Source organism: Alosa pseudoharengus, unplaced genomic scaffold, assembly GCF_046254945.1.
Source record: "Alosa pseudoharengus isolate Yale_2024_CS ecotype anadromous, Long Island Sound unplaced genomic scaffold, YU_APseudo_1.1 YU_APseudo_1.1_scf_6, whole genome shotgun sequence".
NCBI lineage: Eukaryota > Metazoa > Chordata > Actinopteri > Clupeiformes > Clupeidae > Alosa > Alosa pseudoharengus.
This window is the reverse complement of record NW_027468848.1, coordinates 29,036,571-29,055,371: the sequence shown is the minus strand read 5'-3', so window position 1 is coordinate 29,055,371 and position 18,801 is coordinate 29,036,571. Positions and strand designations below refer to the sequence as shown.

Sequence of the window (18,801 nt, the reverse complement as noted above, 5' to 3'; positions counted from 1 at the left end):
ACCGTCCAGACAGACCCGCGCCACAGGCAGCCTCAAGCGACAGTTTGTCTAGGTAATGTCACAGAGAAATCAGTGGACTAAACAGAGTGGAGAATAGGTGCATTTGCACTTCAATCACTGCATCAGTTCACTTCAGGTCAGTTGAAGCTCATCAAAGAATCTCTGTGATGCACAGAGCCAGCTGAGCTTATGTTAAGGTGACTGTGAATCAAGATACTGAAACAGAGCAGCAAACACGACAAAAAATGTTGGCTTTTGAAACTCTCTCTCTCTGTGCCTTTCTCTCACACACACACGATTTCTCTCTCTCCCTCTTTCTTTCTCTCTACAGATCACAAAACAGAATGATCCAAAATGGTTCCAAGGGAGCAAAGGGTAAAGGACGGGGGGATCAAAAGCAAAACACCTGAAAGTGATTTAAAAGACAAAGACACCTTTAACACCTTCATGAAGAATACTACTCTGGGCCCAAGACAAATGAGGTCCAAACGGAAAACACAGTTTGACCACACTGCAGTATCCCACAAACACTTCAGGGATTTTGTGGTTTAGCATACGTTTTTATTTGGGGGGGGGGGCTCTCCTCTGGCAGAAACGGAGCCCCAGAGCTCAGTAGGCCATCTTCACCAATGGCATAATTGAGCACAGAGAGTAAAGGCAGAGGGCAATTAGGAGAGGTCATATTAATCACACGGCCCTCATGATTAGGCACGTCTCCGCGGTCATCTCATCAAGGTAAACGACCAGAACCAAAGTCCAAAGCCCAAAGTCAGACGCGGGCCAGAGGAACATCTCACACTGTCTGAGAGATCTGGTTTTAAAACTCTGCAGTTACATGGACACTGTGTTTGATTCCAAAGTGGATATTTTAGTATGAGTACCGGTAGATACAATTCTTTATCTTTAGCTATACACAGGCAGCTTTGTCTGAGGTGGACTGACTAAAGTACATGTTGACACTTTAAAGGCTGATGATATCAGCTGTTGTGTCTCTATCACCTAAATGTATATAAAATAAACCTCAAAATATGTAACAACCATTCCTACTTGTCTCATAACGATGGACTACAGGGACAAGAAAGGGAGCCTAACATTTTAATGAAGTGTTAAAGCACTTTTGTTGTCCTCATTATACGCATTATGCAACAAGTCACCACGGGCAAAACACTTGGAGGTCCGTGGAGCCAGTGCTACTCTGGTGCATTTCAAAGACAAAAGACCAGCTGCCAGACATAACAAAAACGGATTTGGAATGGCTCGAAGAACAGCTTTTGGTTTCTGCTTTCTGACAAAAAAAACAACAAAAAAAACAAACTATGTGTCTATTTCTCTTAAGTCATGCTTGTAAATTTGGAGAGCTCGCTCTCAGCAGAGCGACAGGGGAGGGGGGGGGGGGGGGGGTTATGAGGCGTGCCGTTTGGAGCGCTGCACACAGGGGGGAAAGCTGGCGACGATGACACCATCAGCCACAACAAAAGCAATAATTCCCTGCAGGACCTATTAGACAGATGGATGGGGGAACGAAGAGACTGAAAGAAATACAGAGATAAAAGATAGAGAGATAGAGAGAGAGAGAGAGAGAGAGAGAGAGAGATGGTTTGGGAGGGGACCGAGGCAATGATTAGAAAGAATGGATCTCACACTTGTGAACAGCACTCAACCAAACTCCCTCACTCTTTCAGCAAGCGTGTCTTCCCCTTCCTCTCCTTTTCTCTCCTTTTCTCTCCTTTTCTCTCCTTTTCTCTCCTTTTCTTTTCTTTTCTTTTCTTTTCCCTTCTCTCCCTTTTCCTTTTCTTTTTTCACGCTCCACTGGTAACAAACAGGAGGGGGACGTGATCCACTGTCACGTCTCAGAGCCTGTGTTTTGTCATTTATTTATTTATTACATGTGGGCGATCGGGACCTCAAAAAAAAAAAAAAACTGTGACGCCTGGCCGGTCCGGTGATCTGCGGCCGGAGAGAGAGGGGGTCGGAGGAGGAGGACCTTCCTCTGGTGGCTCTGGTCGGCCGGCCACGTGCGATTATGTCTTAAAAGCCCCTGACAGAGGGAGGACAAAGGGAGTGAGGGAGCATGAAAAGAGGTGGAAGCAGAGCGTGGCAAAGGATGGCACATGATGCCCCCAAGGCTCCCCTAGGACGAGCTTGGCATAAAAGAACGAAAGAGAGATAGGAATAGAGTGATAGAGAGAGAAGGGGAGTGATTGAGAGAGAAGGGGAGGGATAGAAAGAGAGCAAGGCACTGGTGGTCTTAATTCATTTATACTTCTAAGCACTGGGCAACATCAGTTTAATGCCCTCTGATCTGACGCTAGTTTGATCAAATGACTGGACTCAATCCCACAACCAATCTTCAGAATCCATGTCTGCTTTTCATCCAAACTCTTGTATTGTTTCAATCTTGCGCTTCACACAGACTAAATCTTGAAAAAGCAGCTACGCTTTAAACACAAAAACAAAATGTTCTAACATTTTCAAAGGCCAACTTGTGTCTATACAACATTTAAATTAATTTAAATTAAGTTAAATTAAATAAATTATTACCAAGTAAATCAGTAATTATCTCTGAACGTGATATATTACTGACATCATGCTTCTTGTATCTCTCAAAACTCATTTAATGCTGATTAAAACGTAATGCTCGTCTTATGCATAATGATTGCATAATTATATTGGAATTATGCAGTGATAATCACACACTGTCTGTTCAGTTCTTTCACACCCCCACTTCCCCCATCCCCAAAACTTACCTAGCCAGCCGCTCCTAGAGTCGGGGACGCACATGTCGGTCTCTGCACTGGGCAGCACGAAGCCCACGACGAACACCTCCACGCCGTCGGACATGAGGGCCAGGCCCAGTGTGAAGAAGAGCTGCCACTGGAAGCGTCCATGGCCGCACTCCTGAATGATGAGCTCGTATTGCTGCGCCAGCTCCTCCTCGTCGGCCTGTCGCTCCGTCTCCAGCTCGCGCCGGTCCTTCATGCCGTCGGACACTGGCCTGCCCAGTGCCACCTGGCCGTCGCGCTGCTGAGGCGTGTCCTTGGGGATGCCCTGGTACTCGCCCTCGTAGATCTCGTCCTCATCGTCGTGACCCTCGGTGGCATCGCTGGAGCCCTCATCGTCGTTGGCCGGCTGCCCTGTGTAGTTGCCCTGGTGGTAATAGTCTCCGCCGCCGGCGTCCTCGTCCTCTTCGTCCTGGAAGCGGCTGTACGAGCGCAGGGCGTACTCGTCCGTGGCGCGGTCCACCGCCTTGGTGACCTTCTTGGCGGCGTGCCGCTTGGCCTCCTTGGCCAGGTCCTTGGCCCCCCGCACCAGGGAAGTCCTGTTGTCCCTGTCCGTGTCGTCCATGTTGGGCCTTGGGGCCTCACAGAGAGAGAAGCGGCTCAAGTGATGGGGTCACGACACCCCAGGCAGTCTGCAGTCACCACTCGAAGCTACCAGGCCCCGCTGTGCCAATCATCCATAAACCTGGGTGGGGAGACACAAGGAGGGCGACTGTGTTCAAGAAGTGCGATTTTGAACAGTGAGAGGGGCAAGATTGTGAGTTGATGGGTTTCTGTATTCAGTGCAACACAATGGACTTATACCACATACTCTGTCTAGTCCGATAAAACCTGGTGATAAAAATCACTTCATGACTTTTCTGGTTATCACTTGAGCGTCTACACTATCATCCTCTATTCATATTGTACTGTATGTAAAGGTACTATTTATCAATACTCTGAGGCCTACTTCCTACAGTGTAGTTTTAATGTCAGTCTTCATCTGTAAGTCCCTTTGGATAAAAGTGCCAGCTAAATTAATAAAGTAGATGTAAATGTAAATGTACTGTAAATGAAAAAACCTATTAATATGTAGTAGAATGGGATTATACCAAACACTATCCATACTGTATTCATGCTTTTAGATATAGTGAACACAATATTGACAACACAATATTTCAGATTCATAACCATAAACTACTTGAGTGAGTGGTACAAGGTGAATGGTATAACAAAAAAAACTATCCATTCTACATGTATGCCTTTGCTTTAGTGCTTTCAAACTATTTAAATTAATTAATTAATAAATCACAGAATTCTGCTGTGATTAATCACGATTAATTTATTATTTATAATGAAGCTTTTAATAATGCATACTGAAATGTAATATCATGTAATTAATGGAAAATCAACACAGAACACAGAAATCTGAACACAGATTCTACATATAAGTCAAAAGACTTCGAATAGTCATTAAGGTCATTGGCTGTTAACTTGAAAGGCATATTACTTATGCACTGTAACAAAACCAGGACCAATAAGTATCAGTTGCATTTCAACAAGGTCCACAATAGTCCATGTAAATATAAAAAGGAAGTCACAGAGGGAGAGAGAGAAACAAACAGCACTCACTGAGTGAGCATGATATAGCGTTATATAGCCCTTTTTGCTAGCCCTAATGGGTGTGTTAAGCCATGTAGTTTGATACCATTGATACCATGGTCTTCATCCTAGCCATAGCATCCGAAAGTAAATAAGGCCCAATCACTATGTTTTAACACATTTTTATACTCAAATTAAACACGATGATTACATTTTTCAAGTATAACAGGTGAAATATATTCTTATGTGTAGGTGTTCATTATGCAGGCAGATATCTAAATATATTTCCTGGCTGAAGTAAATCATTCCTCCTCTGCATTTCTTCTACAGGCATACGGAAATAAAATGCTGAGTCATGTTTTGTTTTGTGGAAATCCAATTGAAGTGTGCAGGGGGAGAGCTAATAAACAACCCTCAGTGCAAAATCAATTTGTCTTTGCTGTAATAGAACAGAGGTCTAAGGCATGACTAGCCAAGCAGACCGAAAGACTCATCCTTACAACCCATGCATGCAATTCACTGATGACTCCCTCAAATGTTGCCCCTGTGGTTTGACCTTACCCCCCAAGCACCCTCTCTTATCTACCCACCCTCAGGAAGTTCCAAAGGTCAAAAGTCATTCTAGATGAAAAGGGACTGCCATTTTTTAACTGCATAAAGATGGACAGTATCACCTCTCTCTTTGAACCAGCAAGGCCTAATATAAGTCATCACCTGCCAACTGCAGTAACTAAAACACATGTGCCTCCAGTCAGAGGTAAAAAGGCCAGAATAAAACACACACACACACACACACAGGGCCTCTAAACATCCTTGAATACTGTAACCCCTCTTAGGCATACAGTCCCAAAAGCAGAGAGAACAAAGGTGGGGAAAGGAGGAGAGAAGAGAAGAGAAGAGAAGAGAAGAGAAGAGAGGAGAAGAGTTGAGTGTATATTTATTCTTAAACAAGTGAGCTACTTAAAATCTGGGCGTCCTTCAGAACAGTAAATATGCCACACACCTTTTAATGCCACAGATAAATAAAAGTAAGCTTTAAAAAGAATTCCTGGCCTCCCTGATGGATGGCAGTTGGCTGCGAGCATTGTGGAGGTCGCAGTGGCATGCTGTTGGGGAGTGTGATGTTTCAGCGGGGTTTTAATGGGCCCTGATGCTCCGTCCAGAGGGGCTGCTGAGCCCCTGCCAAAACACCACTAACTGCTCCTCAAGACATCGTTGGACTGAGAAGGAAAATGTCACTGCCGATTCCAGGTTATTCAGCTCAATTCTCACAGGGATGCAGACAATTTGTAAACGATGAACATGATCAATGATTTCGCATTACTGTGTGTAAAAACAGACAGATCAACTGTATGCCATTTTGTGCGGGAATGGAATATCAGTTTTAACATGTTGGTATTCATGCTGGTCAATAAACAAACCATACTTAATGCTGCACATACCTATCAAAATAGTGCACAAAGTTTGTTAAATGTGCCTGGGAGATGTCATTTGGTTATGGTTATGGTTATGGGATTTGGCAGACGCTTTTGTCTAAAGCGACTTACAAATAAAAACAATACAATAGTTAAAATGAACAGTGAACAGTTTTAAGACTACATTAAGGAGAATAGAAATAATAAACAATAATGTCAATGCAATCAATAGCCAAATGAAAATAAACAAATACTACAAACCATAACTCATAAGAAACGCTTAATTAACTAAGTGCATGCTGAACAGATATGCCTTTAGAGCCCTCTGGAAAGACCCAAAACTATCACAGGAACAGAGAGCACTGGGCAACTCATTCCACCAGCATGGAACCACTGAGAAGAGTCCACCATTTGACCTAGCATTTATGACTGGTCGACACAATAGACACTCATCAGAAGACCGCAGTGGGGGATGTACAGCTTGATCATAAAATTTAGATAGTAGGAAGCAAATCCAGTAAGTAATTTAGTTGGAAATTTGGTAAAAAAATACCACAATGCTTCAGTATTCGAAGCACACTGTAATACTCCTAAATGCTCCAAGGATGAAAACCAGTCTGTTGGCATCAAAGATCAGCACAACAGTTCTCCCCTCAACCCATTTCACAGTCAGCATGCAGGAGGTGGGAGGCAATTCCCTTTCGGGAGCCATCCATTATTGGTTCTGTTGCCTGGCCCACATCTGTTTGTCAGTCTGGGGTCAAACCTACCCCCCCCCCCCCATCTGGCCCTGACAGCCCCCAAGAGCCTTATCACAGGCCTCTACACCCCAGCAGCCATCATCAGGATGACTGATAGGAGACAGCCAGCTCAGCAGGAAAAAATAAACAGTGAAGAGGATTCGGTAGAGTCACGGAGCAGCAGCAGCAGTCCCTCAGCTCCTTATGAATTGAGGACATGGATGGATTGGGTTAAACAAAGATTCCGGATCCAGCAGGATAAGGTCTGAAAACAGGACTCGTGCTCTCGATAGACCCCTGTCCAGATGATGTATGGTGCCTCTGGTCAATACTGGCCTCTTTGGTATGTAAAGAATTACCGCAGGTCAAGCACTGCACGCTTGAATGTCTAAGCATGAGATGAGATGAGAGGAGGTTGATGAGAAGCGCGATTGCAGGGTACCAGTTGAGATCACATAGTTTGATGTTTCCAGTAGTCACATAGTTATTCATATTTGGTATGAATATGCTTAGAAAAACAAATGCCAGCTTTAGATAATGTAGCAATAATATACCACTTCTCTTTTTGTTATTTTAATGTGTATCTTTACTTTTCAATTACAACCAAATGCTGTACAGTTATACTGGGGTATAGTACCATTACCCACATAAGTGCACTGCAATAAGGGCACTTGATTTAAAGTGGGACCAAATCAAATCATTATTCTCAGTCACTTACAAACATAGTTACAGTATTATACATACTGTAATTTATGAGGGTTTGTAAATTGCATAATATAACGGTAAGACCTGAGAGATTAATCGGATCAGTTTTTCTTAGGTTAGTTTTCCCACAACAATAAAGATCTATTGTTTTGTTTTGATTTTGTTTTTTGAAAACAAAAAAAAACAAGGCCTGATTAACCTTTGTGGGAAAATCAATGCTGCTTGTGTACGTGGGAGCAGAGGTAATGTCAGATTACACCCACCAGACTGACCTAGCTATAATGGTATCCATTTGACAATACTATGCACAAATGATTCAATAACATAGATTTTGCAGTAAGAAAGAAAGAAAGTGAAATAGACAGACGGACAGACGGCCAGACGGCCAAACCCTGTGTTAGCCAACTACACAGCACACCATGTTGCATTCCTAACTGGAAATGATGACACATTTGACTTTGACTGGCATCCAGAAAGCAATGTCAGATGAGTAGCCGTAAAAGGGAGGGGGACAGAGGGGTCAGTTTCGTTCATTACTGTCAGACAGTGCAAATCAGTCCTGTCCAATCTTCTAATGGGCCAGGCTTGGGCGTAATCACATCAGAACTAAAAGCACATAACCTCATCCCTGAGAGGGAGTCTGGAACGTCTTGTGTTAAGAGATTTCATCGGCCATTGATACCATTAGCATAAGATGGAGGGGAGAGAGAGAGAGAGAGAAAGAAAGAGACAGAGAGAAGAGAGAGAGAGATAAAAAGAAAGAGAGTGGGGGGGGGGGGGGGGGATGGAGATACCAAGAGCCCAGAACGAAGTAATACTAAAGATAGATATAAACAGACTGCGAGAGGCTGTGTGTGGGTGTGTGAGAGAGAAAGAGAGAGAGAGAAAAAGGAGGGGGGTACAAAGAACAGTGATGGAGACACAGAGACAGGGTGAAAGTGACATAGGAGAGAGTGAAGGAAAGGAACCAGAGACTGAGAGAGAGATAGAGAGAGAGAGTGAGAGAGCACAAACAAACTGTGTGGGCACACACAGATTAGAAACTCTGAAAGGTGGATGAGGGAGGTGTTGTGACATATTTCAAGGCTGCTGTGTTCACTCCCATCCTTAATGATAGCCCACATACCACAAGTCCCCTTCTACAAGCAGAGCTCAGGAATGGATTTTTTTTGCTCGAGCTGATTCTTATTTACTCATACCCAGTGGGTGGGCTTCCCCTGTGGTGTCTCTATGTATGGTTAATGTTGACACAAATTAATTTCTTTGTGGATGATAAGAGCACACCTACACATATGTAAATTAAGTTGGTTCCAAAGAAAGATACACATGAAATGGCAGTACACAAAATGTACTAAATAAAAAAAATTCATTAATCAACGTTGCTCATCAACATATAAAGATGGCCGTTACAGCATATCACCTTTTTGCTTGCACTACAGGGTTTTAGACCTTGAGTTTTGCAAAGAACCATGAGATAGTGTTCAGTGATAAGAGTGCAACATAAACTTTATTTGAAATGCAAATTCAAGTGAATTGCAATGAAATAGTGGTCTAAGGGCACTTGTAACTAAGGGTTACAAACAGTCTTTGTAAGAAGTTACTGATCCGAGTTAAGAATGGTAGTGTTACCTATTTCACACCTAAGTGTCTCCTATACTGAGATTGGCCCTAGACTGGGCAACCAATGTCCAAGTGTATTGATTACAGGAGAATAACACTTATCATAACAAAGCATACCCTGTTCTGGTTGTGACACTTTGTTTTAGTATCTCATGTCATATCATCACTCATTCTGACTGATCTTGTTCTCCGACTATAGCGGTTTGAAAGCGCATGCATACATCTTAATAGGACAACATATCCATGCATTGCAACCTTTTTAGAGAGAGGGAGAGAGAGAGAGACAGACAGAGAGAGAGAGAGAGAAAGAGAGAGAGAAGAAAGAGAGAGGAATTGCAGATTGCATTGAGGCTGTCACTCTGCATCAGAGCTTGGTTGGCTGATCTGCCCTTCCTCGGCCTGCAGGTAATTCAATAAGGAATTTTTCCTCAATGAGCACAGAGGGAAAGAGGGACACTGAGAGAGAGAGAGAGAGAGAGAGAGAGAGGGAGGAGAGAGAGAAAGAGAGATGGAAAGAGATGGAGCCCACCCACCCCCACACATGCACACACACAAGGCTGCGGGGGCTCTCACGCAAACAAACGAGTGGCTCTCTGATCTAAGCACCGGACATATGTTCACCCAGCCATGCCAGGTACCACCACAGAGTCAGAGAAGAGCATGAGGGAGAGATGGCCACGGTCAAACATTCTCATGGCACACTGATGACTAATGAATAAAGCTTATGTGCAGGCCCACCATACAGTTTGGTCATTAATATGCAGTGAAGATCACTTTGAATGATTACATAAAACGGTGTTGAAAGCTAATACCTCTACAGGATTCAGTGCTAAAATCTACATTTCTCTTTAAAATATATTCCACAATTAAGTACTCTTTAGCAAAAGAGGCATATGACATAGACTGACAAGCTTCCAGACCAACCAACCATTTAACACCATGTCTGCTTTTATGCTTAGAGAGGGTTAGCTATCATTTTGATGTAACCTACACACCGAGATTCCAAAAAAAGCTTAATGAGTTGTGGCTAAATTGGCAAGTAGCTGAAAACCCACTAATGAGGAGGGTGACTCACACCCCACACCTGATTTATCTAAACTTGAGCAGCGCCCCAGTAAAAGCCTCGTTATGGCGGCCATGCTGATGGAGTGCTACCATCTTGAATGCAACCTTGAACACTCAGCCCCCAATGACAAGCTGATTGGACTAAAGGAGAGACTAATGCAAAGGTAACAGCTCCATCAGGCCCCTTCAGTGTGGTCACCATTCGAACAAGGATAACACAATATGCGTCTTACAGCTGCAAATAACCCAGAGAGAAAGAGGGGGGGGGGGGGCAGCAAGTAGGTAGTAGAGAAGACCTTATGACAGAATAACAATTAATTAATTCCAACCTAAACCTTCCATTGCAAACAACGTCCTAGATAGACCCTAGATGGACCGGACCCTCTTGAATCAGCAACTATCTGTGGTTTCTCTTAGAATAATGACTTGAGAACCACAATGACTAGCCTACAACTTAGTTATACAATGACTAATACTGATAAAATGCATTGGAAGGCAAACACATTCTCAGTTCAAATAAATGTAAAGGCCAACTGATTCAAATCACAGCAAGCCGTTCATGTTGCCTGATGCAGACATACTAGGCTATAAGGTGCATGTTCTGCATTTCATTCGATCCAATCCAACAAGGAAAGTTATCCACAAGCATCAGTGGCTCTCAAAGTCAAGGAACCCCATTTTTCCATCTTTAATTGATAATCTCTAACTACTAAATCATCATTTGGATCAATGCAATCATGTGTAATTATTTGGCACAGTGCTTAGAAAACCTCACTGGAAAAGAAATAGGCTATGCTATTTCTCAATTGAAAAAGTGTAAGAACAAAACTAAACTTTTGTGCAATAAAGCCTTGTGTGAGCTATGCAACACTAATAAACAGCCGTATGGACACTGGAGAATTGTCTCTGAACATAGATACATGAATAGATATGAAAATACCTCTAAATATGCGCACCGACACAAAAATGTACAGATAGATGTGCCGCTGCGCTCTCACTGCAGAGTGCTTAAATTGCCCCGGGCTGATGTCGTCGTGCACATTAGATGTGACTGAAGCTACTTGAGAGACGGAGACTTGGCAAAACTGCTTTTTTCCCTTCGTTCAAAGCATTACCCAGTCCAACATACGTAAAATACCTTCTATCTCTAAAGCAAAATAACTTAATCTAGCTACAAAGATAGTCGTGTCCATGAACATGACTTAGGCGAATAGAACACACAATAGTCTAGCCTATAACTTTACATGTTGCAAACCTTAATATTTACATTTTAGCCTAAACTATGACACACAAGGCAGGGTTGGCTACTTACAATCTCATTTGTAGTCCGTCACGAAAACACTGACTAAATTGCTGAGTGGGCAAAGCAATTGGCTTATGCAGCAGCCTTCCCCTACACCCGATGCTCTCATGTAATAGCCTAAAAGTTAAAAACAGCAGCATCCAGTTTCCCATGAGCAACATATGTCAATACGCCTAGCTTGCACCTCTCAAAAGACGAAGTTTTCATTATCAGGAAATAACAGTCATTTCCAATCTTAGAAAAGCAGGGATGCTGAAAATGCACGAATTCTCAATATCTGTAGGAGGAAACAGAATAATACTTACCGTTTAAGGTGCAACGTAGATGGAAGTGCAAGGACAACAACCCATTGCTAAAAGCCTTGCTGATAGCGCGTAGAGATTTTTTATTTAGTTCTATGTAAGAAATTGAGGTAGGCTAGTTGCTGCCGGTAAGGTTTTCCCCGTTGCAGTTCTATCTCTGCAGTGAGCTACTTGAAGAAAGAAGAGAGAGACAGAGAGAGACAGAGAGAGAATCAATAACTGTATATAATGGCTTGATGCGGGTAACCCCCGTCTCATGGAATAAGCAAGGCAAGTGGTGAGATGAAATAAGAAAGAAGCATTGCGTCGGTGCGTCGGTAGCCTACCGTTGCACGCCCCGTGCATGCCTGTCAGGGAGCGCGTTCGTCAAAGCGCCCAGCCTGAAAAAGTAAGGACAGACTAAAGAAAATCGGACGTGTTTTTACAACCACAACGTGACGCAACCAACGTAAATTCTGCGTATTCAAGAGAATGGAAGCTATCTGGAGGTTTTCAAAAAATCTGATCTATCTGTCGTGTATGTATGTATGTGTCTATGTCTGTTGTGCTGTAGCACAAAGTGGACACTGTTCATTTGATATATATCTTGATGTGGCTTAAATTATTATTGATGATAAATAACATTTTCATCCTTACTTTTAGATATGGCATAAATGGCTAATTGAGAGCCATTGCCCTCCAAATGTATGCAACAATGCTCAAATAATTACATAAGTGAACACAATCAATGTTCCTTATCTGTCAAAAGGCAGCTCACCTCATAGCCACCCTCAGGCCATTCTGAATAAAATGATTAACAGCACCAATCCCCTCACCAAAGATCCTTGATTACCCTCTCTGCCCTCATTCTACCATTCGAAAGAGAATGTCATAAATTAACAGTCAAACAAGTAGGCTACAGCAGAATGCCTTCTTCATCCAAATGTAGAAGTGGGGGGAGGCATAAAATGGCACTGAGTAAAATGCCAAAATGGCAAAAGTTACAGAAGCATAGCAACAATGAGAGATGTTGGGAGAAATCTGCTTTTTTTTTTTAAATAATAAACTTTATTAACTTTTGGCAAAGACACTGGTCAAGTTAAAGGGAACACAAAATGACATCGTTCAAGTCAAAAACAAAATTTGATTTGTCCATCCTCGGACATTTGAAATTCAACCTGGTAGTAACTTAGCTTTCAGAGAAATAATCTGCAAATAGCATATATTATATGGACTAATTAAGGACATTATGCATTTTGTGGCTCATTCGGACTGAAACATGGAACCATGATAAACATACAGTGGTTAGTTCTGTGTGCAGCTAGGGGAGAAAAAAAATCAATAAAACAAAGCTCAGTTTGGCTAATACCTGGACAGCTGTTGCTACCCAAGCCGTTTTAGGTAGGCCTATGCCTTCCACAGTGAGGCTGTGCTGTGCTGTGCTGTGCTGGTGGGCGCTGTCCAGGGTGCTGCTGCAGGGTCCCCTGGGTCTCTGGCGCAGAGGCTCCTTGGGGGCAAAGCAGAAAGTGCACAGCTGGCTTCCCACAGTGCCAAGGACTGACCATGTTTGGCCCCGGTCCAGGGTGAGTTTTTAACAAACCAGGAGTGTGATTAAAGTGCACCATTTCACTTTCAAAAAAGTACCTCACACGCACACATGCATGCTGTGACATGGAACATACACAAACACACATGGCAAGGCACATTAAGAAGTACCTCTACACTTAAACACGGGGGAAACACGCTCTCTCACACACAAAGAGAAAGAGAGAGAGAAAAGAGAAGCATCTTTTTGTCCTCTAAATGTGGTGATTCATAGAGTCTGTGACCTCAGGCTGAAGCACTCTTCCATTCAGTGTTGGCAAGTGGGCTACATTTACGGTACAAATGATGAAGAGCCAAGCAGCACTTATCTTAATGAGAGACCACGGCAGAATGCAGTATTCCTCTGCGCCATTTCACTTATGAGGACCGGGAACACGCATAGAACCTCTCTGCTCCAATTTTAAAGAATATTGTTATATCAGTATGCATACAGACACTTGATACATGCGAGTAATCTACTTATATCTGTTGGGAGTAAAAAAAAACTGGTAGGGATACATTATAGCTCAACTCACTTGACTAGATCTCATCTCAAGCACAAACTAATGCTGTTTCTCTCAGCATTTAACGTATTTTTGGTGGTTTTCATTGCTCTTTTTATTACATCGAACAGACAAGAAAATAATGTCTACGGTGACATGATTCTCTTTAATAATCACTGTAGGTGATCCGTTAAAATGCTTCAAATCACAAATAAAATAGGATGTTTTGTCAAAGTAGTCTTTTAGCTGTTATATTTTTTACTTATGTTTCTTCTTTTGAGTATTCCACATTCAGTATCAGGGAATAGCAGTGAGGTACGTAAAATCTTCATGCATGTAAACTATCAAACAACATATGACCGCCGCTCAGTCCTGCACATTCTCTCCTCAAAAATAAATCACGCTTGTCAATTTGTCTCCATCTCCTACTCCAGCCCCTACTCTTGCAACTTTTGTGTATGTAAATGAGTGTGTGTTTGTTTTTGTGTATATGTGTGTTTCTTTGTGTGTGTGTGTGTTAACTTGTGAGTGTGTATGTGGGGGTAATGGGGTGTGTGTGTGTGTGTTTATCTGTGTGTGTGTGCATGTGCCTGCTTGCTTGCATGTGTGTGTGTTTTTATGTGTGTGTGTGTGTGCGCACTCGTGTGCATGTGTGTGAGTGTGTTTATGTGTGTATGTGTGTGTGTGCGTGCGTGCGTGTGTGTGTGAGTGCCTGTGCGTGTGTGCATGCCTGTGTGTGTGTGCATATGCATGTGTATTGTCTGTGTGTGCCTGTGTCTATGTGTGTATAAGTATATAAATATAACTATATATAAGTATAAGTGTGCGTATGTGTAGGTGATATGGCCCCCCATGAACAGAACAGAATGAAATTTGGCATGCATTCAGAGGGTGTCATAATGATCCTACACTTCAAATTTCATGCATTTCTGATCCAAGGATCCCTGCGATTACAACACATCGTTTTTGCCTTTTCATTTTTAACTAGGTGGTGCTACACCTCAAATGAGTGGATATGTGGATGTGTTGACATGGCCCCTGGAGACCAACATATGAAAAAAAGTTGGTCATCCTAGGCCCTACGGTTCTCGAGATATACACAGGTCTTTCAGTGTCTCGGAAATCGTTGACAGAAATTTACTGAAGAAAAAAAAATCCGGAAATAAAAAAACTAAACCTAGCCTATATGACGCAACACTAGCGATGGTCATAATAACGCACAAGAGACCTGCTTTTTTAGCAGACCTGCGAGCAAATTCAAACAAGCTCTTCACACAAGTCTCAACCCTGTGACCCTGATCCTATCTACAACCCATTCTTTGAAATGACCAAACGATCCCCCAACTGGCGGGTTTATGGCAGGGTCACATCCTTCTCTCTCCCTCTCTCTCTCTCTCCTTCTCTCTCCCTCTCTCTCTTCCTTCCTCTGCAGAGACAGATGCTCTGCTAATGAAAATGGACAGGAGGGACGGTAGAGATTTGTGACGACACCGCCAAGCTTCTTCCCTCCATTTACTCTCTTTCCCAGACATTGACAAAGGTATCCTGTGAATGTTAGCTGGCAGTGGCTCAAATAGAAATGAAAGACTTTGTGATAGAAAGTCCCTCAAAGCCAAATAATTTACTGCCTGTCGGGCTCCGGGCAGGGCAGTGATAAATACCCGTGGGATCACATTGAGTCACAGAGGTGTGATGTTGTGGTATAGCCTAACCCTGCTATTTGACAGCTTCTGAAGCATCCTAGAGATCCCCCTGCTTGAGCGATACATAGCTTACCCTGACATGTTAACAAAAAACAAACATTTTAATTCAATTTAAAATTAAATCACTGTGGCTAGAGGGATAAATTCAGGGATACTTTAGTGGAGCTTGACCTCTCCTTCAATTCCATGCACATTCATTTGAAACAAAAATAATATGAGGCCACTAAAGAAAAACATAGCCTAACGTTCCATTTTCTCACTAGGCTTATATTGTTTTAAACTAATAGTGGCTTCCATCATGCTGTGCGAGCAAGTTTTGTGTTTGCAGTGTTTTTGAAACACATTTCTGAAATAGTGTGGTTTTTGTCCCCATTCTGTGTATAGATATGTATAGACATGCATGTGCCGGTTATCAGTTTATCTCAGTATCATGCTGTTTAATGATGTGTTGGTTTATGCTATCTTTCCACTGTTGATGTAAGCATTACTGGTGAGTAATTTGCCTCCTATTTAACTGTAGTAGTGACAGTGAATGAGATCCTCTGAGTAGGCTATGTGAGAGTATCAGAGAGTCAGAGATTGATTGAGCACCACACTAAAGAATAGAAAGAACTGAGCTGAACTGAAGAGGGCCAATGAGCAGACTGATACTTGTGAGTCTGCAAGACAGGGCCTGCTAAAGATGGAGATCCAATGCACTGTGTCATTGTCACCCCCAGAGACCAGGGATGCCACAACAGAACATCTGCTGTCCACTGCCACTGACCACAAGCCAACAACCAGAGCTGTAGCTAGCATCCTTGTAGCACAGCTAAAGACACAAGCCAAAGCTGTCCAACTACAAAGGGACAACAAAGCTAGAGCGATACCTCTCGCAAGTAAAACTAGCAGTAGCCTATGCAATAAAAGCTGGAGCAATGAGGAAGTTGCCACCCATCTGACCCATCTGTGTGTATTCCTCCCCTTATAGCCCCAGGACAGCAGTGAGACCTCCAGGCCATGACCAAGGCAGAGACCAGAGAGGTGATTCACGCAGCGACTCTTCATTGATCTAAGCAGTTAGCCAGCTGCTCCCAAATTAGGGAGAGGATGGGCACCTTCTCATTGCAGAGGTGCAACTGCACGGCCACGCTCACACCAGGAGTTGAACCAGTTGAACCAGTATTCACCACACCCCTGATCCTCAATGAGGATCTCTGTGAAGCCGAATAGGCCGCGGTGGTGTACTTCATGTGGCCTGCCCAGCTGGAGACTGACGCTCTCCGACCACGCATCAGGGTGACCGACTACGAAGGAGAGCGGGAGGTAGACGTTGGCCTCTTCGACTGTATCAGAGACGCCCTCATCCATTCCAGACACTAGTGTGACGAGTCTGGTTATAGCCTGCAATTGCACTAGCGCTGAAATCCAAACTTCCCTTCCAAGGCCAGTGCATGGTTGGCTGCCTGTTCAAACTAAAGGACTGTATCTGTATCTGTATCTGCCAGACAGCTTGAATGCTATCAATCCACCGTTACTGTAGGGGAGAACGGGGTAAGTTGAGCATAGGGGTAAGATGAGCCACCCATTTTTTTCTAGGAAAACGTAAACAAATGTTATCATGTAACAGCATTTTAAGGAAAAGGGAATAATTCCTTACAATCTGTGTAAAGGTACAGCACATGGCAAATGTGGTAAAAAAATATATGTGTAAAAATATTCATATCCAGAGTTAGGGTGATATTCATATCCAGAGTTAGGGTGAACATTCAGATGCATTACACCTCAATTGGTGCCTATTTAAGCTATGATGTGAGGACTAATTCATTAATGTTAAAACAAATTCATGAATGTTACCTGAGCTTGTTATGAGAAGCATTTTCTTTCAAATGGTGGTTGTGGGGTAAGATGAGCCACCAGGGCTGGGGAAATGGAAAATTCTCAGTTAAATGTTGGTGTTTGTTAGCCTAGGCTACTGTTTGTAGAAATATTGTTTTCAGAAAAAAAAAATGTTTTACCTGAAATCTTTGTTTTGGACCCACACTACCCTTATGAAAAAGAACTATAGGAATCTTGTAGTATTTTGGGACAAAATATTATAGTAAATTGATAGAAAAGCCTATAGTATAGTGTCCATTTATTTATTTACAAATAGGCCTACATACTGTAATTACACTTATACATAGCCATATTCTACTGCTCTTCATCCTGCACATACACTTATTCTTAGTACTATTATGTTACTGGGACATTCCAGGATTTTGGTACATTTCCTGTCCCACCACCTAAATCTCAAATGTACATATCCAAAATATCTAAATGACTATTTTTTGTGAATAATGTACTTGTTATAAGACAAACTGTAAAATTTGGTGGAAAAATAAGCTCCTTAGATATTATTCAAAAGACCGAATACCTTTGGACCACCTCAAAAAATGGCCATTTTCTCTTGTCCCACACATTGGGTGACCAACTCCTTTGCCAAATTTAACAATTAAAATAAGCTCTAAATAAATTACTTCCTCTTGTATATTGTTGATATTTATCTCCTTTACTTATGAAAACAATTTCTTTGATCTACATTGTATTGCATGTTACAGTTTTTATGCTATTAAGTTGTGTCCCACAACATGCGTGCAACCCTGTTACCATAAGGAATTTTACCTGGCAGAGAAAGAGTTAAAAATATTTGTCTACTGGCACAAAGGAAGTTACAACACAATGACATTTTCTGCCCACATGGCAAGACCAAAGGGAAGTGCTCTAACAATTTTCAGGTTTTTTTCCAAATATGTTTGTCCAAGTTGCGTGTATCGCTCAGTGAACGCAACTCTGTTACTCATATTGTACGACTAATATTGAGTAGAGTCAAAATTTACTTTATATACTTATATAACCATGTTTGTCCTTGATCTTGTATACATAGCTAAATGTTACAGTTAGCATCTGAAATGCTGAAATGTACCAAAATCCTGGAATGTCCCTACTATTATAATGTTACGTTTGTTGTGAATAAATAAATCAATAAATTGGGGCCGTGGGCTCTTAAATTGAGATTAAACTCAGCATTACACTCTGTTGGTAAAGTAAAGTCAGTAGGCTATTATCATTATCATCCAAAGTGTAGCCTGCCTAGGCCACAACTGCAGTAGCCTAGCATCTACATGTAACAGACACGATTGTGACCATCCCAAATAACCTTACTGCTCAACTTTGATGTCCTCTTGTCTACCGTGTTAGGAAGCGAAGGCTACAGGCTATACCTACGGGCTGAAATCATAAAGGTTTCTGTAAAACACCATACGGGTGAATCTAATGGATTAGGTTACTGCTCGAATAGCATCTGACAAGGAGATTAATTTAAAATGTTTGTACCATATTAAAAGAAACACCGGGAGAAAACTGCAAGCGAAATGAGCAACTATCCTATTTGTTCTTGTATGCATATTTATGTAGCTGAAGTTTATAAGATGACATTAGGCTATATAACATGTTATAGTGCCAAAAGACTCCATCAGCCTGTGTTTTTCCTGCAGCGCCGC

The 18,801-nt window shown here is 42.3% G+C and overlaps 1 protein-coding gene across 2 annotated transcripts in view; it reads right to left on the bottom strand.

The window, feature by feature from the left end:
- sv2ca (synaptic vesicle glycoprotein 2Ca) overlaps positions 1-3,345 on the bottom strand; it is a 29,626-nt gene extending 26,281 nt beyond the window's left edge. For both annotated transcript variants that reach the window (XM_076270050.1, XM_076270051.1), the window contains exon 1: positions 2,748-3,345. In XM_076270050.1, coding sequence (XP_076126165.1) covers positions 2,748-3,345 — 598 coding nt within the window. The remainder of the gene's footprint in view (positions 1-2,747) is intronic.
- Positions 3,346-18,801: the final 15,456 nt, after the last annotated feature.